Source organism: Halichoeres trimaculatus, unplaced genomic scaffold (assembly GCF_033239565.1).
Source record: "Halichoeres trimaculatus isolate MK-OKI-2021-1 unplaced genomic scaffold, fHalTri1.1 fHalTri1_scaffold_18, whole genome shotgun sequence".
Lineage (NCBI taxonomy): Eukaryota > Metazoa > Chordata > Actinopteri > Labriformes > Labridae > Halichoeres > Halichoeres trimaculatus.
The window spans coordinates 10,366,729-10,390,501 of record NW_027437196.1 but is presented as its reverse complement, the minus strand read 5'-3'; the positions used below and the strand labels follow the sequence as shown (position 1 = coordinate 10,390,501).

Sequence of the window (23,773 nt, the reverse complement as noted above, 5' to 3'; positions counted from 1 at the left end):
ATGAAACTGCACAACATCACGCAACACAATTACAGATACTTTCAGTTTAATGAACAAATCCATAACTATAGGTGGTAAAGAAATATTTAACAAACAGTATCAATATTTACATGACATTTACATGAACTGTTTCTTTAAATTGTGTGAAATCTTTGGTCTTTACTCTGATACTTCTTAAAGCTATTAGAATTCAAAATGTCCAACCCTTCCTCATCAATCAAGAAAAAATAGTCAAATTAAAATTTGTTATAAACAATATGTTTGGTACAAAAGTATATCAATGATTCAAACAGATTCATATGTTGATCTTAACGCTCTTCTAGATTATATAAATACAGTGAGCATGACATGAACACATCAGTCCAAACGCTGCTGTAAAGTCCTCAGAAAGCTTCACTCATCATATCCTTCAGCTTCTCCTCCTCTGCGAGAACAGGAACGGTAAAGTTTCTGGAAAAATATTGCATCTCTATTTTTCCAGACTCGTGTGCCAGTGCGATTCCTGAGTATGTGTTTTGTTGTCCTGAGTCTCCAAACACAGCCATAGCCGTCACCCTGAGAGAAAGCACACACCACGCATCAGCAGGAGAGATCCTTAAAATGTGTGTTTTTGTGTGTGTGTGTGTGTGTGTGTGTGTGTGAGGTGTTACCTGTCAGAGTGAATCCTCTCTGTGACCACAGGCTCTGTCTCGTTTTTCATCAGGTCCCATATGTGGAGGTTTGAGGCTGAGTCCAGAGCACAGAAGACTGCTGGTCTGGTTTGGGTCCACTGCAGTGAGACCACAGGTTCACCTGCTGTGCTGTTCGTCCACTCGGCCACCGGCTGCTCTTGACTGACTGTGTGCAGTCTGATGCTGCCATCACCACAACCCACCTTCAAGAAAAAGTCAGATTACATTATTAGTTTACATTATTACCTGTTAGTTTTCTGTGCTGAATACCGTGGGATCTGTCCTGCACGTCAAGCTAACCACTGCCAGTGTTGCATTTTCCTGTAATAGCAGGAAAGCAGTAGTAGAGCTACTGCATTTTTCAAAAGAATCAAGATGGATCAGAAAGATCAGATACACGTGGAAGATAAAGGAGGCCAAGAGATTTTTTTTTCCTGAAAGGTAAAACTAGTAAAAAAAATTCAGGTAAAAACAAAAATTCCATATTCTTTGGGGGAATAAATCATAGCCCAAAGTCTTCAGAATTCTGACTTTACTTTGGTATTCTGATGAAAAAAAAAACAGATATATTTGAGAAAACAAAAACAATAATTGTAAAAAAAGTCATCATTCAGAAATTAATCACAGAACTCTAAGGTAAAAATTAATACATCTGAAAAAAGTCAGACTTCAATATCATTTCTGAGAAAAAAAAAAAAAAAAAAAAAAAAAAAATTGAGAGAAAAAAAATTATTAATGTGGAAAACAACAGAATTATGTTCAAAAACATAGAATTATGTAGGGAAATGAAAAAGATTTATGAGGGAAAAAAATTATAAGAAAAATACTGAATAATGAGAAAAAAAGAATTACAGCAAAAAAGAAAGAATTATGAAGGAAAAAAGATTTATGGGGAGGAAAAAAAAGCATGGGGAAAAAACATTATAGTTATAAGACAAAAAGATAGAATCATATGGGAACAATGGAAATAGAAGACAAAACAGAATTGTGAGAAAAAAAAATCAGAAATGAGAAACGAAAATAAAAAAGAGAAAATTCAGTTATTGAAAAAATTGAATTATGTGAGGCAAAAAAATTAAATCATAAGAAAAAAAACAGAATTTAAGGAAAAAGTATTATTCATGAGGAAAATACTTTTATAAAAAATTAACAGCAATACGACCAAAAAAATCTGAGTTATAAGAGAAAAAATCTGGATGATGGGAAAAAAATAGAAAATTAGAAATATGAGAGTGAAAAAAACAGAATCATGAGAAAAAATACATATTAGTAGAAAAAGTCAAAATTCTGATTTTAAACCAAGGATTCATACTTCAAAATCAGAATTTAAACAAAAAAATGTAATGCAACTGTTTTTCTACTTTCCTTACCTTTTAAATATCTGCTCTCAACCTATTCTGAAAATAAAAGCAGCCTAAAAAGCTGGTAGTTGGTTTATTTTTGTGTATAACAGAAAATATGAGAAGACTTATTTTCTTTTGCATTTGAATATTTCATTTTTTTTCTCATTTTTGGGGAAAAACAAACTTCATAAGTTCAGTTTTTACCAAACTCTCACCAGGAAAAGATGTGAGCAGAACGGACAAAAGTTGATTGAAGTGACTTTGACAGGTCGGACTCCAGCCTCCTGAAATCTGTAAAACTTTGGTGGAGTCTTCAAACCGTGACTCGTTCCATGATTGACCAGACCCTGGACAGAAATGACAGTGATCATCGCATGAAAACTAAATCAGCGCATTAGTTTTATGATATCTACGATGTCAGATGAAAACGGTCATGCTCACCATATTGGTGCCGATAAAGAAATGGTTGGAGTCTGTGGGGAGGAATTTTAAGTGAAGAGTTTGAACTGGTCCTGTTTTCACAGCATCTCGAGGTGATACCCTGAGAAACAACAAGAGCCACAAAGACAGGGGTCAAAGGTGGCAACATAGCAAGCCAAAAACAAACTAGGCAACACTGGAATATGACACCACATCGCATCCACACTGTACATGTACGTGTCAATATGTTTTCATCAAGCTTTGACAAAAACAAGATTGTGTGACGACGACCCAGCAGCTGTGTTCCTCTGGGGACGGACATCCTGGGGTATTTTGAGCCTGCTTACTGTCAGTGACGGATGAACATCACAAGCTGTTTATCAATCTCACCTCTCAGCAGCAAGGAGCGAAGAGCTGTGGAGCAGCTTCACTTTGCCCCCCGGCCTGAGCCCTGGGTAAGGGAGAGAAGCAGAGGGTGAAGCTGGAATCACGTGTGAGAGGAAGAGGAGGACAAGAAGTAACAAAGACAAAGTTGGGGGTGCTCACACACGTGACTGGCTTACCCAGATCTGTTGGTGAGCCAGCGTCGTTGGATTTTGGGAGTTCGACCACCACCCAAAGGACACAGAGGTGAAGTCGTGCTACTCTGTGATGACAGGAGTTTGTGCACAGCATGGGGTTTATAGCATCTATCTACTGGTTTGATTTATCCATTATAAATTGAAGATTCGTGACGATATGTCTGCAATCATTTATTTATTGGGAGGGTCCTACTAGTTACAACTTATCCTCTTTTTTTGGCAGCTGGCAGCCCGGTGCTCTAAGACACGTCCGTAATGTGTAACATTAGTGAATCCTGGTTAGCAGTGTCCTGATTAGCTATATCCTGTCATCCAGTCATCTACCAAGCTGAGCTAACATAACCTCACTCTTCATTTTATTGATAGACTAATACAGCCTGAGCTAAAGGCTAATTAGCCTTTAGCCCAGACTGTATCACTCTGCCATTTAGTTTTCTTCTTCTTCTCTTCTGTCCTTTTTCTGTCTGACAGCTAGGCTCCTGTGTCCACCATCACTTCAAAATTAGTCACAGAAATTGTTTTAGCAGATAAAAACACAGATGTCTATGTTCTCACTACTTCACTTCATCAGCCAGCGTGGTGTTGTCATAGAGACCTAGGCGTGCCGTAAATTAATCCCGTCCGGGTCGAGCTGAACCAGAAGCTAAGAAGTAGCAATTTAAAATAACATGTAACCAGTAATATTGGTGCTGATAATCTCATTTTACAGTGTGGATTCAATCAGGCATATATCTAGAAGGGAGACTTTTACAAAATCACTTTCAAACTCCTCACAGCCCCTTTAAACTATTAAAATGGCCAAATCTATTAATATTTACCCTCCTGTACCTTTAGGAACTCTGTTCCAACATTAACCTGTCACTTTCACTCCACACCTCTCCAGAGAAAACTCTTTCAAAATTTTGCGCCCACACTGGAGAGATGCAGAGAGGAAAATATGTCAGATATTCCTTGTTGCCCAACCTACCCAGAAATTTAAAACCCCGCTGTCATCCAGAGAAGCCAGCTGGAAGGACAACCCTGATGACTCTGGATAAAATAAACAGGATAGAAATCAAACATAAAAACAACAAAAACAGACTGCATGCTTATAAAAACGCATTCAAGAGCTTAAATCATCATGTCAGCTGTTCTTACACTCTACATACCTTCCTCAGATGCCAAAAGAGGAACTTCTGGTCCCAGCCCCCATCCTGCAGCAGAGGGAACAACTTCTACAGATGTCACGGATGAGAAATGGCCTGAACCGGCCATCACCGCATCTGTGTTGACAAGATGACAAAAGAGAAGATATAAGCACATGCTGCGACGAAAGCACACCGCTGTTATGTAAGACAGCCGCCTTTGAACTTCAGACGAGCACGTTTCACCTTTTACTGACTGCTGACAACATCCAAGTGAAAGATCAAGAGGCTTGATTTGCTTAAAGTTGGAGAAAAAAAGATTTTGGAAATCTGAAGTGCTATTTCTAGACATTTTTTAATAGAAAATCATATGTGAACTGCACATAAGTTTGTTTTAACAGATATTAGATTATATCTGTCACTTCTCAGCAGCTCAGCTAGTTATTTTTGCTCATCAACCAAAGCTGTTACTACATCCAGCGATATCTGGCTGTTAAGTCACCAAAAATATGGTGAAAATTAATACATTTAAGTAAGTTTTGATTTTATTTTATCGGTTAAGTGTTACGTTTTGTTAAAAATTAAGACCAACACTTGCTTAAATTTCTATTGTTGAAGTTTAATATCATCTCTAATGATTTTTATTGACAAATCATTTTTTTGGCCTGTAAGGCAGTGAAACAGATGTGTAATTACACTCCATGGATGTGCGAAAGCTCTCAAAAAGTCTTAATTTTAATTCATGATTGTTAAAAAAACCCTGAAGATGTTATCATTTTCTTTGGGGGTACAATGGCACGAAGAGTAACATTGTCTTTATTGCACTTTCCCTCTATGGTCTTCTAGGAATCAGCTTTATAAGCCGTTGATTCCGACATGACAAAAAAGTGACATTAAAATGTAAAGTGAGCCAAACATAATGCAAGAGCCTGGTGTTTTGTTTTCATGTTGTCTTAAAAATCTGTAACATAGACATAGCAAGGCCCACTGGTTAAGGTTGGAGCTGCATTTCCATATGACAACGCTTGGTTCGCTTCCACCCAGAGGTCCTTTTTCTGCATTTAATGTCATGTCATGTCATGTCATGTCATGTCATGTCATGTCATGTCATGTCATGTCATGTCATGTCATGTCATGTCATGTCATGTTATGTTATGTTATGTTATGTTATGCTATGCTATGTTATACTATGCTATGTTATGTTATATTATGCCATGTTATGTTATGCTATGTTATGTTATGTTATGCTATGCTATGTTATGTTATGCTATGCTATGCTATGCTTTGTTATGCTGTGTTATGTTATGCTATGCTACATTATGTTATGCTATGCTATGCCATGCTTTGTAATGCTATGCTATGTTATGTTATGCTATGTTATGGTATGTTATGTTATGCTATGCTATGCTATGCTATGTTATGTTATGTTATGTTACGCTATGCTATGCTATGCTTTGTTATGCTATGTTATGTTATGCTATGCTACATTATGCTATGCTATGCTATGCCATGCTTGGTTATGCTATGCTATGTTTCTTGTAATTTTTTCGTCTCTTTTTCGTCATCTTTGTATTTGGAGTGGATCATCACTTTGTATGGTTCATTGTCGGTCACAGACACCAAACTTTTTGTGGCTTCGGCGGTACTTTTTACTACTTTTCTCCTGTGTTTGTCTGGAGATCCTACATGTAACCATGGCTGCATTGTTTACATGCAAAATTAGCTGTTAGCAGCCTGTAGCATGTCAATGCTAACTAGTGTAGGGCTTGATGATTTCCCTCGAGCTGAGGAGGAGGAGGTGAGGACGACGTGCTGGTTCTCGGATGTGAGCTGGGAGGTGACGACGTGGACCTGTCCTTCCATCCATTGTTGTTGGGAACGTGGGATCTAGCCCCGGGGGATGGACGAGCGAGCTGTGCTAACCCAGCGGCATCGTGCTGTTCACGGACGTGGCTGACGGAGCTGACATCGGACGCCGGCGCCACATTGGAGGAGCTTCGCCTGCTGTGAGCAGACAGGATCCAGGAGACAGAGACTGAACAGACTTCTGGGGAGGCTCAGTCCTGGACCCTGTGGAGGTGGAGACTGACTGGGCTGGAGAGTGGCGGACGAGTGGTGGACAGGATGACATCATCTAATTTCTTATGGACTTTTTTTGCACTTTCTATACTCTTTCTTACTTTTGTTTTCTTAAATGCTGCGGTGACTCCTGAATTTCCCCTCGGGGATAAATAAAGTATTTTCTATTCTATTTCTATTCTATTCTATTTCTATTCTATTATGCTATGCTATGCTTTGTTATGCTTTGTTATGCTATGCTATGTTATGGTATGCTATGTTATGTTATGCTATGCTACATTATGTCATGCTATGCTTTGTTATGTTATGCTATGCTACGTTGTGCTATGCTATGCTATGCCATGCTTTGTTATGTTATGTTATGTTATGTTATGCTATGTTATGTTATACTATGCTACGTTATGCTTTGCTTTGCTATGCCATGCTATGTTATGTTATGGTATGTTATGCTATGCTATGTTATGTTGTGATGTGTTTTGCTATGCTTTGTTATGTTATGTCCTGTTTTGTTATGTAATGCTATGCTATGCTATGCCATGCTATGTTACTTGATGCTATGCTATGTTATGTTACGACTTGTTATGTTATTTTGTGTTATGTTATGTTGTGTTGTGACTTTTTTGCCTTTAATAGAGATGAGAGGACAGTGGATAGAGCAGGAAACGAGGTGAGAGTGGGGAGTGACATGCGAGAAAGGAGCTACAGGGTGGACTCGCCTGCTCAAGAGCCAACCTTATGACGCATGTGACCTAAACCACAAGACTAGGGATGTTCGATTCCACTTTTTTCAGATCGATGCCATTACGAGTACCCCCTCTTTTGATACATTAAATTTCAAATGACAGTGATAGATTGTTGTAAATAAAGAAAGCACAGTCACCCTGACATTAAGTCCAAAATAAAACTTAAACAACTCTCTCTGAGTTACGATTTGTTTTTAATAAATTCACAAAAGCACAAATAAATCTAATAACTGTCAGAGTTAGTAATTTTTCAAAATAAACTGAAGTGCGAAATGGAACAGTCTAACTGTTAAATATCCCTGGTCCATTCATGTTGTCTGAACAGGGCCTGACGCACATAATGATTTGCTGTGGTGTCAAACTGCAGCAGTCGAGCACCAGTTTCTGGTGAGGAGGACTTACTCAGCATAAGATTTTTTTGCCTTGAGCATTTAGTTAGCCAAATACCAATACCTGGTATCAATACTCACCCATCCCCACATAAGACTATACCAGCGCCCCACAAATTAAACTTTTAAATGTTTTTCAACATACCAGTTGAGAACGTTGGCTGCCGTAGAGTCCAATCATTCTCTCCTATCTTCATACACTGATGGCTTTTAGCTTGTTCCCTCAGGTCCCAGAGCACCACAGAGCCCACTGATGTACCGGCAAACACCAGCGAGGCTTTTCTAGGACTGAAGCAACAGCACAGCACCTGCAGCAGAGATGATAACAGAAGCTACTGTCAGGGCTTTGTGCAGAATTATTCTGTTTCTAATGCAAAAGACACACAGACATGATTGCGTTATTTTTTAATGCACTGCATTTCAAGTTTTACCTTTTTGTCCATGTTACACAAATGCATGCCAAAGTGCAAGCAGAGCAGCGTTTGCTTACTGGTGTTAGTTCACTGTTAAAATCACCTCAGACTCATAAAATAGGATCTTCTGGGGTCTGGACGGCTCCCTGATGTTCCATATACAGATGATGGTGCAGCTGTCGAGACGCACAGCGCTGGGTTTGGATGTTGGGTCATGGACTGTCATCAAAGTGTGTCTCTGGACCTGAGAGAAGTGCACCAGGCGGATATGGCGACCTGCGATTGAGAAACAAACTGGTAAGAAAATGCTACTTAAACAGAGCGATTACGTCTTTAGCTGGTTTAAACAACATCTTCTAAATTGTTGACATTTCCCTTCTGGAACAACAAGGTTTTCTTTGAGTACCATGAAGAAAAGGCAACTTTGTGTTGAGCTGTAAACTTCCATCGCTGAAAGACAACACGTCAGTTTGAGACTTGAGCTTCCTCAGCGATTTCTTCTCAGCTTCAGCCTCCTCCAAGAGAACGACCATGACCTGGATTCAGTCACAGAGGACAGTGTGGATTAGTGTCAGAGACGAGAACGTTCATGCAGGAAGTGAAAGAGTGATCCATGACTGAAGGTTGAACCTGTAAGGCTGAGTGCAAAAACGCCGTCAAACGCTGTGAATCGAAGCTCAGTTCACTCGTGGTTTTGTCTCGTGCACTCTGGGAGAGGGTTGGATCTGCAGAGACAAAACACAATCACAAAAAATATATATTTTAAAGGCTCTTACAAAAAAAGGATGAATCCTGTCTTTTTCATACCTCCACAGTCTCCGCTATGCTCTGACGGATGCTGCGTCCACTTCTCACACACCTCTATCTCTTCTGTCTGGATGCCTCTGTCAGCATTATCTTCATTACACTGACAGTAAGCCTGAGAAGAATCAAGGATGAGTTGTTTTTCCTTACAACTTTGCCTTCAGATATCTGTACAGGGCTAAAGAGACAACAAAAACAAACACTGACCTGTTTAGTGTTTGCATTCCCAAAGCTTCTAATATACATGTCATATTCATTCACAGGGGGCAAATCCAAGAGTGAGGCCGACAGGGAGAAATCCAGATCAATCAAGCGGAGCAGCTCTTTGCTGCGTTTCCTGAAATCAGAGTAAATAAAAATAATGTGACAAAGAATACACACTTGTAAATTTTTATCTGGTTTGTCAAATCATACAATATTAGCATACTTCTGTTTCGTGGCAACTTTCTTGCTGACTTCACGTTGTTTAGCAGCTACAAAATTGATGAACGTCCCGCGGTGGGAGGCTCTACTTTGACTCTTCTCAGATCCTGATTTATAAAAAGCAGAAAAGATGTAAAAAATTCTGCAGTAATTGTCACAGAACAAGCTGACATTAACTGATTGTTTTTGGATTAGATCACAGTTTAGCAGCTGTGTTTCTCCCACTTAAACATCAAGTGCCATGCTGTAAAGCACCTATACTTCTGGTCCACTTTGGCTCCTCCTCCTCCTCCCTGCTTGTGCTGCTTCTGGACTGAGCTGTCCCCACCCTCTCATTCTCCTCATCCATCGCTCTTTTAATCGCTTCGATTTCTTTCCGCCTTTGTGCTGTAAGTTCATCTCTCTGCTCCTCCTCCTCCTCTGGATTCTGTGGTTCTTTCTCTTCCTCATCTTCATTTGCGCTCTCATCCATATCCTCAAAATCCTCCTCGCAGTCCTTTGAAACAGGAAAAAAATCCATCAGGTTCTGAATGTTCAGTCACAAGTTAGACTAAATTGTTTACAAACTACTTTGAGGGTTATAACATGACAGAGAATCCAAGCAGATGACAAGAAACATGAAGCAGATAAAGATAAGTAGTGAATGAGTGTAATATTGGAGGAGGGAAAGGGGTGGAGTTTTATCAGATGAAAAAAAGGACAGGGTTGTGAGAGAATGAGATGAAAGAAATGCAAATAAATCAATAAAACAACAAAAAAGATCATGATAACAGACAAATTAAAACAAAACTAATTACATTAAAATATAATTAAAAGGGTAAAATTATATGAAAGCAAGTTTATAATAAGTGAGTTTTAAGAAGAGATTTTAAAGATGTTGCAGACCCTGTCTCCTCGGGAAAGTCGTTGCAAAGTCGCGGAGCTCTGATGGAAATTGGCGGTGAGATGGCTCATAAGGAGTCAACATTTTTGAGAGAAAGCTGAGTGCAAGACCTAGACGAGCTTTAAAAGTGATCGTTTAAACCGGGGCTGTCCAATTTGTATGCACCCCTTTAAAGGGGTCTATTACAGCCTAACATCTGTTTGTATGACTTCCTGATGAAGGCTTGATGCCAAAACGCGTCGAAGTTAGTTTTTAAGGTCCACATGACCATGCCGACATAATAAAGGCATTTTAATAGTATCAAGAGAGTGTCTTGGAGTCTCTTCTTTTTGTTTCAATGTCCAATTTGTATATTGTACATATATATTTTAAATAAATGTAAATCCATGTAGATATAGTAGTCATTTTTAGGTAAAAAAAAAAGTCAAAAGCAGGTGTCCAGTTTTTTACTATTCATCATTTTAAAAGGATAGAAAATGCACTATTTTTACTTTATAGGAGTGTGTTGTGTCCCAAGTTGTTTTTATTTATTTTATTGCTCTTAATGTCTCTGAAGACATAGGCCTCGTATTTGTGCCAAATGGATTTTCAGTAACTTCCTTCTGTGAAACAGTAAAGAAAAGTGTTTTCATTTTCAAAATTACTTGTATGAGTATTTATTTTGCACAATTATGCTTTGTCTTTGGCCCTTCACTGAAAAGAGTTTGGGCACCCCTGAGTTAAATCTTAAAACCAATTCTAAAATGCACAGGGAGCCAGTGGATAGAGAAGCAAGGACTGGAGTGATGTGATGCCGTACGTTAAAACCAGTAAGAGGCCTAGATGCTGCGTTCTGAACCAGTTGGAGGCAGGAGAAGGATTTTTTTATATACTGGAAGGAAAGAGCTCCAGGAATCAAGCTGGGAGAAGATCAGTGCATGAATGACTTTTTCCAATCACAGAAATGATATAACAGTTTCCTTAGTGTGCTGATGGAAAGTTAAGTCTGGGTTAAAAATGGCCCTAAGGTTTCTTGCCATGTCTAATAGGGGTAAACCGAGTATAACTTCTGATTTGGAGTCATTGAGCTGTAAGAAACTTTGAGCCATCCAACACTGAATATCTTTAAGACAGTCAAACACAGAAATGTATGAATACTTACCACTTTCTTTGAATACACAGATTACAGCATGCAAAAGTAACATGAAATGAGTGGATTAGTATGAAAAATGATAAACATGACATAACTTTAAAAAAAGACAGATCAATCACCTCAAAGTCATCTTCATATTCCTGCTCAGCCTGTTCCTCAGCATCGACAACCTGCAGAGATGACACACAAGTACAAAACATCTTCTATTCTACCACCCAACAAAAAAAGTTGCAGGAAGTTTCTAGTGAAGCTGAGAAAAGTGTTGGAATAAAATGGAGCATGCAGTGCATTCATGTAAGACAAAGAAATGCAGCTGTTTTTAATAAAGTCCTAGATTAAGCCAGCAAATATCTTACAGGCTCCTCTGAATCTTCAGCTTGTTTAAGAGCAGCTACTTCCTGGATAACAAGATGAAAATGTCATACATTATATTAGAGATCATAAAAAAAAACCAATGAAATAAGAAAAAGAATCAAATTCAGGTTTACTAACCTTAGTTTTGGTCTCATGTCTGTTGTTTTTTTCAGTTTGCTTGGGGCTGCTGCTCCTGTCTTTTTCTTTTTGATTTTCTTCCAGTTCCCTCCCCGTCCTCTCTTTGTGCCTCCTCTCTCTGTGACGGTCTCGTTCCGCTCGCTCCCTGTCGCTACGGTGATGCCTGACCTCTCCATCTGACCCCTTCAAGCGTTGACGCTCCCTAGATTCGCTGTCAGGCATGCGCTTTTCATCCTGGAGGAGAGCAGACAGCAACATGCCGCTGTGACCAAAAGATTCTGACAAGAGTGAGTTACAGTTTAGGGTCAGGATGCTTACTTGATGCCCCCTTTCTTTGTGTCTCCGTTCTCTCTCTTCCTTATGTCTCCTGTGTTCCTCTCTGTGTTCTGACATCAGAAAGAGACATGTTGATTGAAACATAAAAATAAATGCCCCTCAATATGACAGGCTAAAAGCACACACCGCTGTGTTCTTACCTCTTTCTTCTCTCAGTTCTGAGTGTTTTCTGTCTCCGTGCCTCTCTCGTCTTTCTTTGTCAACCCACTTCTCTTCATATTCATCATTATGTCTCTGTCTCTCTCTGTGCCTCTCTCTTTTCTCTCGTTCAAGCTTCTCTGTCAGATCTCTCTCTCCTTCTCTTACCTCCTCATGTCTCCTAATCTTCCTTTCACTCCTGTGCTCCCTGTTCCTTTCTTCTCTCCTTCTTTCCTTGTCCCTCTCTTCCCTCCTCTTCTCCCGGTCCTTTTCCCTTTCCATGTCTTTATCTCTATGTCTCTCCTTGTCTTTGTCTCTGTCATGCTTTTCTTCTCTGTCCCGTCTTCTGTCTCTGTGATCGTCATCGTTCCTCTTCCCATCCACCAGCTTGTCTCTTTCCCTTCTTTTCTCCCTTTCCCTCTCATCTCTTCTCTCCCTATCCTTGTCACCTCTCCTATCCCGTGAGCCCTCTTTATGTCTATCTGCATATCTGTCATTTTCCACCTCTCTTCTTCCCTCCCTTGTACTCTCCCTTTCCCTGTGTTTGTCTCTCTCTCGTCTGGACTCCTTCTCTGGGTCTCTACGGTGTCTCTCCGTTGATTCCCCACCACGGTGCTTCCTATCGTAGTCATCTCGTCTCCTGGGAACGTCACCCCCTGGGCCTTCCTCCTGAGAAAGCAACAATACACGTCTTTATGTGTATTTATATTAATCCCAAGTTATCCCCTTTTGTAGTATTTTACAACAAAAACTAACCCTGATGTATCTTCTCAGGTCAGCTGGTCTCCATGTGTCCTCCTTTGTTAATTTCTAAATGAAAAAAACTGCTTCGTGTTCACATATCAAAGTTTAGCACAAACAACAACAGACAGTTTCTTTGCATTAAACTAAGCTTTTTCTAATATATAACTACCGTTTATGCCACAAACGGTACTTTCAACGGAAGATACAGCCCTACCTTAGAGTGGGTGTACAAAATTAACGACTTACCTTGTCTGTGTGCATGTTCTTTTTTGTGTTTTTCCACTACTGAAGTCTTTAAACGCCAGAAATTAGCACATATTTTTGTAACGACGCCGCCATGATGGTAAATCTCTGGTACGCATGCGCAGTCGGTTGAAACTAAGGAGAACGCGTCACTTCAGCTTGACAACAGACTGCTTAATCGACGGCTGAGCACTTACTGAGTCAACAGCCAGTTGCTGTGGCAACCGTTAGTCATTTGAGCCACATAGACATTTTTTTTTCTACCACATATTTGTAGATTATTGGAAAGATTGATGCTTGTAGTGTAACTTGTGCTGTTGGATATTTCGACGTACTATGTTGATATTTACTCGATAGATACAATTCTCTTGTCCGTTGATCGATTTTTCTGTGCTCGCGCATCATTTTGGAGCAGTTTTAGCATCCTAAGAGCGTTTTAGCATTAGTTAGTGTGCTCTTATTTGATTGAAAGTCAACTAACATGGTTAATTTTCACATACACGTACATAAATGATTTTTTAAACGTCCTTTTAGGTTGTAATATCAAACAACTGCGTTTGCTATCAGTGACAACGAGATGGCGCCATTTACAGTTTTAAGCTTTGTTGCTGTCACAACAGTGAGGGCTCGGTGCACGAGCCCCCAGAGTGCGTGGATTTTGTCATTTCTCCACTGTGCTGAGGCAGAGCTGGAGGGCTGTGGACTGGACTGGTCTATTTTGAGTGAGGGAATGCTTTTCTTATCTGCCCGTTGTAAAATCTGAAGTAGTCAATGCGAACGATTCCCCTGAAGGCGATGGGCTGGTGTGCAGGTGAACCAACGTGAGAGCTCTCCCCTCGAAAGGATCCGCTTCGGTCCGCTCGCACATGGGAAACGTGTCGCCAAAGCTTACCCTCATTTTGACACTTTGAGGACGGACTGCGATATGTCTAGAGACAGGATGACGGATGTTCGAGGAGCCCATTCACCCGGTGCAAGCCCTGCTTCCCCGAAGGAGAACGGACACGCTGCGCCGAGTCCCACTCAGCCCAACTTCACCCAACCCTCAGCGGGGGACATACCCGAGGATATCCCGCTGCCCTCCACCAGCGAGCTCACCCACACCTGGGTCCACTTCGCTAAAACATTTGTTCTCATTTTCCCCATTTACGCTCTGGGCTATTTTGAGTTCAGTTTCAGCTGGCTGTTGATTGGACTTGTTATCTTTTTCTGGTGGAGGAGAAACACAGGAGGGAAACACAGCAGACTGAACAGAGCTCTTGCCTTCTTTGAGCAAGAGGAGAGAGGTGTCAGGCAGAGTCTCACCACCTCTGATCTACCAGCATGGGTATGTTATCCACTGTGATGAAATAATGCTCACAGCCCTTTATCCTACTTGAGCTGTTTATTTGTATTGCATGTGGTATTTTCGTGTCCTATATTATTGAGTTCCAGGAAAACACAATCAGCTGACAGGAGCAGAGTTGAGCTGTAAAGCTGTGATGGAGCAGCTGTGCCCCCCCCCCCCCCCCCCCCCAGCAGTGACATTAGACTGAGTCTAAATACAGCAGGGTACAATGCTAAACCAGACACCACGTTGGAAAGGAAACATGCCCACAGGGTCTCTGTTATTTTGGGAATCAGACTGCTATCTCCTCACTGAGACCTACTCTATTACTGCAACACTTGTTAGATAACTCTGGGCTTCTTGACTTTTGCTTGTCAGGGTTAACAGTTTGGTGTTTGGGGGCTTTTTGGAATCCCCTTGGGACCTCTTCCAAAACCCTCATTGCCCCAAGCTGCATAGCTCCAGCTGAAATACAATTATAGATGATATAAGACAATATTATTTGGTTTTGTTTTGCACGTGACTCATTATTTTTGTCACATCTTTGTGTGACATGTGACTCCCCATGAGCACTGCTGCTTTTAAAAGCGGTTTGCGGGACACCGTTTAATGCATGTAGTTAACCACAGTCTGAAGGGTGCTCCGGTGAGAAACACATCGATGTAAATAGACTTCTTGTTAAGGTATGAGAATAAATTAAAGCCCTCAATGAAGGTCGGGTAATTGAAATGCTGTCGTCTGCTCCACATTAACTAGACTTTTAGTGCATTGGATTGTGAAGCAAGCAACATTTATAAGCAAAAGTGCAGTAATGTCTTGGGAAATGCAGAAAATGTCTTGAATTTTATTTACATGCTGATGTTTTCCAGCATAAATTGGTCTCAGAGGTCAAGTCCCAAAGAAACCCAATTATAAAGCCTTTAATTCACTGTGATCCAAGCATGAAATATCGCTCAAGTGAACCCTTAATTAAAGTACGACTCAACTTTTTGCATGTCAACTTATCAACTATGAATCCAGCACTTTCCTTATCAGACTCTCCCCAGAGTCACAGCTCCTCTGGCTTTGGATGCTCGGTGCAACCTCATGTTTTAAAAAGCTCACAATGCTGACAGGGCTTTAGAGGCAAAGAGCCTATTGAATGGAGGCGGAGGAGCAAAAAACATCCCACTTAAAAGTACAAAGGCATTATTGAATGGCCCCAGAATCCTCTGCTGAAACTGCAAGTCAAGCACTACATGCACCTGGCGTGGCTGTTACACCTTAAGAGATTGATGAAGTCCCACAGAGTGTAAAGCTGAGCACATATCACCGCATCGATACGCGCTGCCATCAGCCAGGCCACGGTTATTGCTTCTAAATCTTGGCTAGTGCCAGTTTCCCCCAGCAGCAAGGCATATGTGAGTCTTTAAAGACATGTCACTGTCTTCAGAAAGAATTTTTTAGAGAAGTGCCTCCATTTCCGAACTCCACTTTTCTAAAGTACACTCCAGTGTGAATCTCTGGGCTGGCAGATCCCTTACACTAAAAGCATTATTCATATAACACTGGTGCAGAGTTTGAGAGAGTGCTCCAGTGTTGTGTGAGAGAAAGGCAGGAGGAAAGCAAGAAGTGTCTTTAATTAGGGGAAATGTCAGATAGCTTACATGTCAGAAAGTTTGTTAACTTAAAGTCCCATGTCTTCATTTTAAAGAAGTCTATGTTCACACTGTGACTAACAAGATGAGAAGACATGTTCCGGGTTTAGGATTGATTGGCTTATTTTAATGGATGGTTGGTTGGATTGGATGATTTTAGATATGGATTCAGTGGATGCATTGTTTGACTGAATCAATTACCAGGTGAGTATATGAATGGGTGCCTGAATTAATGAATGAATAGAATGAATAGAATGATAAGATAAGATAAGATAAGATAAAAATACTTTATTCATCCCTGAAGGGAAATTCATGTATGATTATACAATTATATGAATTCATGATGATGTATGAATTTGGCTGGATGACTGAATGGATGGCTAAACAGCTGGGTCGACTGACAAACAGATAAACTGATGGATGAAGAGATTAATTGATAAACTAATACACAAATGTATTGATGGATGGATAGATGTTTAAGTGGATGGATTAGATAAATGGATGGATGAATGATTAGATGTATAGAGTAAGTAGAGGATGTTTGATGGATGGACGATTGTATCCACTATAGATTGACGGGTGGATGAACACGTGAATGAACTGATGAATGAATTGGTAGGATGGCTGAATGGAGAAATGAATGGATGAATGATTGAATAGATGGCTGGATTGGATTGGATAAATGATTGGATTAATGACAATGGATGGATAAATGGATGGATTGGCTGGATGATTGGATTGATAGATAAACAGCTGCATGGCTTGATTAACTGATAAACTGATAGGTTGGTAGATGATGATGATCAAGGGATCAATGGATTAACAGGTGCATAAATTGATGAATGGATGAGAGTATGGCCGATGTGTGGATTAGATAAATGTACTGTTTTAATTGATGGAAGGATGAATCAATGGGTGGATGGATGGTTAAATCAAGTGATGAATGGACAGATGTATAAATAAATGGACAAATGGCTCAACACATGTGTAGAATGATCAATAAATGAATGGATGGATAGATGGATTGGCAAGATGACTGAAATACGTGATAAATGGATGGATGAATAAATAAGAAGAGTCTGTATTGATGGACGGATCAACAGATGTATAGATGGATAAGGGATAAATAGATTGATGGATGGGTAGATTGATAGATGGACGACAAATGAATTGATAAACAGATAAGTTATTAGATGGATGATACATTTATACCAAAGCTAATGTTGGGAGATTTAAACTGGTTGTAAAACAAATTTATTTCAATGTGTCTTCGTGACAAGTCAGGAAACCATCTGTGACTAAAGTGACAATTTCATCCAGTCATTCTAAAAGCCTGAAATCACTGCTGGGTGGAAAGTGTCTGAGCACTTCAGAACCAGACTTCCTTCACATTTTTCTCAGAAATTATTCACAATGAGAGAGACATTTAACTCTGAAGAATAGAGCTTGAAATGTTTTCACAGAAATCCTTCTGTTGGCATGTTTAGGACAAGTTTAGCAAATCAGTATAGTCAGGGGGAAAAGAAACCTGCAGCTGTTAAATTAGTGCTTTGTTTGCAGAGTGTTTATAGCAGTTGTGTTTCTCAGGCTTGTGTGCTTATTGGAGACTGTTTGAAGTCAAGGAGAATCACTGTCCAGGATTTAAAAAAGCACCAAGCACGCTCTTAATTACACTTTGAAAACATTATCCCTAATGACTTTTTAGCTGTATACAAACTCACCAACAAGCTGAATAATTAAGATGCTTTGCTTCCACTTTCTGCTGCACGGCTCGGTTTTCTCTGGCAGCACTTCAGCGTATCATTACTTCACCTACATGTTGTGAATAAGGTCACTGTGTCAGGTCTTATAATAAGAACCTCGTCAGTCGCTCTTTCAGAGGATTTTATTCCTTCATGAAACGACTTTGGGCCTAGATCTGTCATATTAACTGGAACTTTCCATTCCCCTTCCTCCTGCTCCTCTCACCTCTTTATTCTCACTTTGACATAAACGCTGGATCTGCACTTTCACAGCCTCCTACAGGAGCAGTTCTTCCCCTTGTCACTGTCATATCTCACCAACGCTCCAGCCACAAGCGCTGCTTTATCTTTCAGCTGAGATTAGGGTGGAAATGCCTCCAGTGCAGCGCGATAGCGAGAAAAGGCTGTTTATCTTTTATTTATTAAGGGAAAGTTTGCATGGCTGCACACCTTTGTGGAAGTTATTGACTTCTCTCCAGGCATTTCCTCAACCTTATGTCGAATCAATGGGCGATTTACTTTGCTCGTTCAGGAAGATTAGTCAAACAGCAGCTCAGTCTCACAGCACTGATGTGGATCTATAGATATGAGACCTATTGAGACAAATAGCAGGGTGCAAGTGCTCAACAGTATTGTATTAGATTTATTCTGCTATTCGACTCAATGATTTACTAGTGAAACACTTTGGGCCAATAACTCCTCCAAAACATGAAAAAGAAGGTCTTTGGCCCGCTCTCCTGTCAGTTATCTTGTAAAATGCACCACACAGAGAAGAAGGATAAGATCAAGGCATTTTTCAGGTAGGAGTTGAAACTCAGGGAGAAATCCACTGACCTTTTCTTGAAGAGTGTTTTGATACTTCTCTCTTTCCTCCACATCAAACGCAAACTCCTTTTCAAAGAGTTTTTAGCATCAAATGCGCCCATGCAGGAACTCTTTCATGGAAACACACTCTGCTCTCTCTGGTTTGTTTTAGGGGTGAGTATTGGCCAGAACCTCACAATAGGATACGCATTACAATACTTGGGTCAAGTTATGATAATGTCACAATATTGTGATATATCTTGATATTCTATAGAGATAACTAAGAAAAAAATGGAGAAGATGTTAATGAAAATTACACACTTTTACTCAAATATATATATATATATATATATATATATATATATATATATATATATATATATATATATTTTTTTTTTTTATTTTTTTTTTTTTTTAAATACTGAAAGTGAAATGCATTGGTACATCCATACAAACCCTTAACCCAAAAACATAAAGTGCTTCAAGTTTGCTTAAACTACTGTGAGATTAATATAATGTTACTAAGAAATTATTGGTTGAAAAACATGGTCACTTGGTGAAACTGATAAATGTCAATTGGTGCAACCAATGTTTTTCATAGGGATGCACGATATTATCAGCACAATATCGGTATCGGCTGATAAAAGCTTAAAAACACGTTTATCGGTATCGGCAGATATGAAAATTTCTGCCGATAAGCACAGCCGATAAGGTGCTATTCAGTTAGGATTATTATTATTTTCCATCTGAAAAATAAGCTCCTTAAATAAAATGTAGCACTTCATTTATTTGCACTGCAGAGCTCTGTGTCTGTCACCAGGTTGTTACAGTAGCTCTAAAATAATCAAATGCAACTTGGTTATGTTTAAAAATGCATTGTACATTTAAAGTTCATGTGATCTAAAGAAATTATTTATCTGTATTTCAACACTGAATGTCTTGAGTTTGAAAAAATAATACATTTCTCATTTATGGTAAAATAAAATGTTTTTTGTCTTGTTTTATGTGTGTTTCTTAAACAAATAAGACGGTCACAATAAGAGTAACATATAAATTCCAGTACAGGATCTACTTAGCTTTCTTTACAGTGAAAAAAACAAACAAACTTGTGATTATCGGTATCGGTATCGGCCAAAAGGGGTTTCGATATATCGGCATATCTGATATCTGCAAAAATCCAATATCGTGCATCCCTAGTTTTTCATTAAAAAAATCTGGTATTGCATATAAAATTTACTATTGAGCTGATTTTATTAGTCCACTACACTGCAAAAATTAAACTTAAAATTATTTTAAATCAGCTGTCCCAAAAATAGAAAACATCGATGTCTACGATATCAAAACCCATGTCAAGAAGTATCAGAATGATTGTTTTGAATATACTTTAAGACAATTTTGATTGTACAGTCTATGGGCAACATGTAGCAGAGTAGCTCTTTGGTGCCATCTACGGCAGTGGAGGAGCAGAAGTCGTATTTTACTTCCAACGTGGCAAAAAGTTGGTTTTTTTTTTTTGTTTTTTTTTTACAAAAAAAATCAATATTGAGAGTTGAAATATCAATGTTGTATCTGCGCTTTTATGTTGCGTGCAGAGAGGCAGCATAAGCTGGGAAACAGTTCAGCGCAAGCATTTAATCCATTAGTGACTCCAAGAAGTGGTCTTTAGGTTTTAATTTCACTGTGTCTAATACCAGAGCAAATGTGTGACATCGCCATCCACTACCACACCCATCGAAAAAATCCCAATTCAAGCTTTCAGCCTCTTGAGCATTTAACCTGCAATACAAAAGCCATGTATTTAAGGCAGCAACGATATTGTGAATCGGTAAACAGTGCAGTCCGAATGAATTAAACATTTTTAAGGTTGAATTTTTATTAATTTTGTCATGAAATATAAAAGATACGAAGGCTAGGCAGAGTAAATACTTCTGCAATCATTTTATAATATATGCAAGCTTTGCTTTGATGAGTGGCACTACACCTCTTCGAATCTGGTATTTAGCTGTAATTATTGGAAGCTGTTGGCTTTTCAAACTGCAATTAATCCAACTTCGCAGAAAGAAATGACCTTTAATCTTTTACATATCCTGATTACACAAGGATTTTGAATGCATAATTTCAAGTGGACCAAATCTGACTGCAGCGACAGACTTTTTCATCATATTGCATCACCGGCCTTCTTGAAACCCACACAGGCTAAAGATGATCTGCTCTGTTTTCTCCTCTGTAGGTCCACTTCCCAGACGTAGAGCGAGTGGAGTGGCTAAACAAGGTAAAGAATTGAGTGCCTGTCTCTTTCATTTGTCTGCTTGAGTGAAGCCCTCGTTTCTTTGCTTTTTATAAACTGGAGGAAATTGGATGTCTGTCGCTCCTCTGCTCTCTTTTCCCCAATGGTGCGGTGGATGTTGCCACGGTGACAACACTGCAGCACATCTGACTTGACATGAACCTGTTTCTGCAGTGCTGTGAAATGCATTAACCCATGTGAACCCCCATGGCAACAAACCTGGCTTGAATTTTAAAGCGCATCAGTCAAGTACACATTACAGTGATACAAATACTAACTTTAGTTTATTTATTTCTGTACTCGCAAAAATGACTACAACATAAGCTAAATATATCATTCAGAGGGGTATGGCCAATAAAGTATCAATCATGGAACTGTTGGCTATCATCTGACAACATTATAAACTTGCAGGGTAACCCTTCAGGCATTGCAGTGTAGCTCACAAAAACCCACACTGAGACTTTCTTTTTCAAATACATACTCTGAGTCGCTTACAGTCCATGTAGCACTTCAAGAAACTACAGTATTTTCTTTGCCCGGGAGAAAAAAGATGCCATAATTTCTTGGTTAAGTGCATCTTTAGCTGTGAGTCTTAGTTTCACTGTAAACACTCAGTAAATAAGAGACTTTACTCTAGAGCACAGAGTGCTTACATCAAGTAGGGAAAAACTGAAATAACCACTGATGTTTTTGGTGTATTACATTTACACTGATCTGTGCCCTTCAGTCTCAGTTTCACTGTACAAAGTAAGTTGTTGAATTCTCGCTCAGTTCATCAGAGCAAATCTCAAAAGATGTATTACATCCCCAAAGTAGAACATTTTGCTTATGTGTTCCTGGTAAGTCTCAGTTTCAGTGTAAAAACTAAGTGATGAATATAAGTAGTTTAAGTTGACTTTAGCAGAGCATAACAAAAAAACAGTCTTTTTTTTGTGTATAAGATCCCCACAGTAGCTTATCCCACTTTTCTGTTCCTGGTAAGTCTCAGTTTCACTGTTAATAGTATGTTGCAAAATGCTCTATACTAGCCTTCTTCAGCAGTACAAAATACACAAAAACAGAAGCTTTTCTTGATGTATTACATTTTGAAAGTAGCACATCCTGCTTATTTTTTATTCCTGGTAATTCTTAGTGTCATCGTATTCAGTAAGTATTTAAAAGAAGTGAGTCTGGATCACTTCAGCACTGCAAAACCGAAAACAAAAATATTAAACTTGCAAAGTAGCGTATTCTGTGTTTCTGTTTCTGCTTAGTGTCAGTGTCACTTTACAAAGTAAGCTTTTAAGAGACTTTATTCTTGCTCACTTCAGCAGAGCAAAACTCAAGAGAAAGATATAGATTCTTTTTTTTTTGGTGTATTACACCCCTGAAATATCACATCCTGCATATCTCTTAGTAGTGAGTCCGAGTTTCACTGTAAATACTAAGCCGGGACTGTAACTACTTTAAGCAAATTCTAGCAGATAAAAAAGACAGTCTTCATTGGCATACAACATTCCCAATTAGGTTATCCTACATCCTATCCTACATTTCACTGTTTCTGTTTATAGTGAGTTTCAAAGATGCTTTACATTGGCCTACTTCATCCGTGCAGAACACACAAATTACAGATTATTTCTTGGTGTTTTATATTTTGAAAGGAGCATATCCTGCTTATCTGTTCCTGGTAAGTCTTAGTTTCACTGTAAATACTTAGTATGTATGGAGAGACATTATTCCAGACCATCTGAGCAGAGCAAAGCTCAGAAGCAACTCTGAGTTTTTTGGGGGCATATTACATTCCTAAGTAGCACATCCTGTATATCTATTCCTGGTAAGTCTCAGTTTCACTGTAAATAGTTAAAGACTCTCTAATTTTTTGCAGTGAACAGGTCTTAAGATAGTTCAAATAACACTTTGAAAGAGATCAGAAGACGTAAAATGCAAGAATCACAAAGTCTGTTTTCAAATGGGTAAGGAAACAGTGTGCACTCCAGCAACACTGGTTACTTTTTTAAACATTTCAATTCACCACACATTGCACTTGCACTTGCACACTGATGTCTTTTAATAGGGATAAATAATTTTTACATTAATACAGATTGGATCAGAGATGTCATTACAGCTGATTCTTCCTGCTTGCTTTTGCTCTCCGTATGGATTGTTATTCCTCCATATAAAAGTCTGCTGTTTTATGATATTTCAACACAACTTATTTTCTTTATTTTCATCTTTAACTGTAAATGGAGATTACAATTACATTAATATTTCACAAGGTGTTATAGAACATCTGTGTACATGCCCTGAAAGATGAAAGATTTCATGGATTCACCTTTTTCTGTCCCCTCAGACAGTAAAACAAATGTGGCCGTATATCTGCAAGTTCGTGGAGAAACTATTCCACGATACGATCGAGCCGGCAGTGAAGGAATCCAACGCCCACCTCAGCACCTTCTGCTTCAGCAAGATTGACATGGGAGACAAAGTGAGTCCTTATGGTGTTTCAGCAGGAGGTTTATGGACTGATCATGTGTTGTTTCAGCAGTGACAGAATAGACTCCCGGCAGCAGGTGCAGTTCAGGACAGCTGGAGAGGGTGTGTGGAAGCTTGAACGTGAACATATACATGCATGTCGCTGACACATGGGCTTGCTTTATAAATACTTTCCACATTGAGGGTCAAGAGGGGTGCAACCTTGTGGTCACTGTGTGGGGGTTTGGGACGGGCGGAGGTGTCAGGGTAGTGTTGATGGACTGGAGTGGAGGGGCAGCCATAATGTTTCCCTCTGTTGTGGTTTCAGCCCATTAGGATCAACGGGGTCAAGGTTTACACAGAGAACGTAGATAAGAGGCAGATCATCATGGATCTACAGATCAGGTAAGCCAATCAGATCTCTGAAACCACCATTATTATTGTACTTTATGATGCTTTCTGATTGGGGTACAAAATGCTTCCAACTGATCTTTAAAACTCTATAAAGGCTCTGCCAGAATCATGAATTAGTATTCCACAATAATAAGGTGAATTAGGAAACATACA

At 39.3% G+C, this 23,773-nt stretch overlaps 2 protein-coding genes across 4 annotated transcripts in view; one reads left to right on the top strand and one right to left on the bottom strand.

Moving 5' to 3' along the window:
- Positions 1-76: 76 nt before the first annotated feature.
- On the bottom strand, positions 77-13,088 carry dync2i1 (dynein 2 intermediate chain 1). 2 transcript variants are annotated; one of them, XM_074693964.1, is made up of 23 exons: positions 12,962-13,088; positions 12,728-12,781; positions 11,974-12,640; positions 11,816-11,883; positions 11,498-11,731; positions 11,362-11,403; positions 11,125-11,175; positions 9,246-9,486; positions 8,995-9,097; positions 8,775-8,904; positions 8,571-8,682; positions 8,394-8,488; positions 8,170-8,299; positions 7,867-8,039; positions 7,496-7,658; positions 4,164-4,277; positions 3,986-4,044; positions 2,998-3,052; positions 2,825-2,885; positions 2,456-2,555; positions 2,230-2,361; positions 651-874; positions 77-555 (listed from the first exon to the last, which is right to left on the bottom strand). In XM_074693964.1, exons 1-23 carry the CDS (start codon positions 12,974-12,976, stop codon positions 384-386), a joined length of 3,195 nt encoding a protein of 1,064 aa, XP_074550065.1. In that variant the 5' UTR covers positions 12,977-13,088; the 3' UTR covers positions 77-383. The 2 variants fall into 2 exon arrangements, with proteins under 2 accessions (XP_074550065.1, XP_074550066.1); XM_074693965.1 differs by lacking the exon at positions 11,362-11,403.
- A 486-nt stretch (positions 13,089-13,574) lies between these two features.
- esyt2b (extended synaptotagmin-like protein 2b) overlaps positions 13,575-23,773 on the top strand; it is a 56,470-nt gene continuing 46,271 nt past the window's right edge. For both annotated transcript variants that reach the window (XM_074693676.1, XM_074693675.1), the window contains exons 1-4: positions 13,575-14,285; positions 20,699-20,740; positions 23,085-23,219; positions 23,535-23,611. In XM_074693676.1, the coding sequence (XP_074549777.1) occupies positions 13,884-14,285; positions 20,699-20,740; positions 23,085-23,219; positions 23,535-23,611 (656 nt within the window). In that variant the 5' untranslated portion in view covers positions 13,575-13,883. The remainder of the gene's footprint in view (positions 14,286-20,698; positions 20,741-23,084; positions 23,220-23,534; positions 23,612-23,773) is intronic.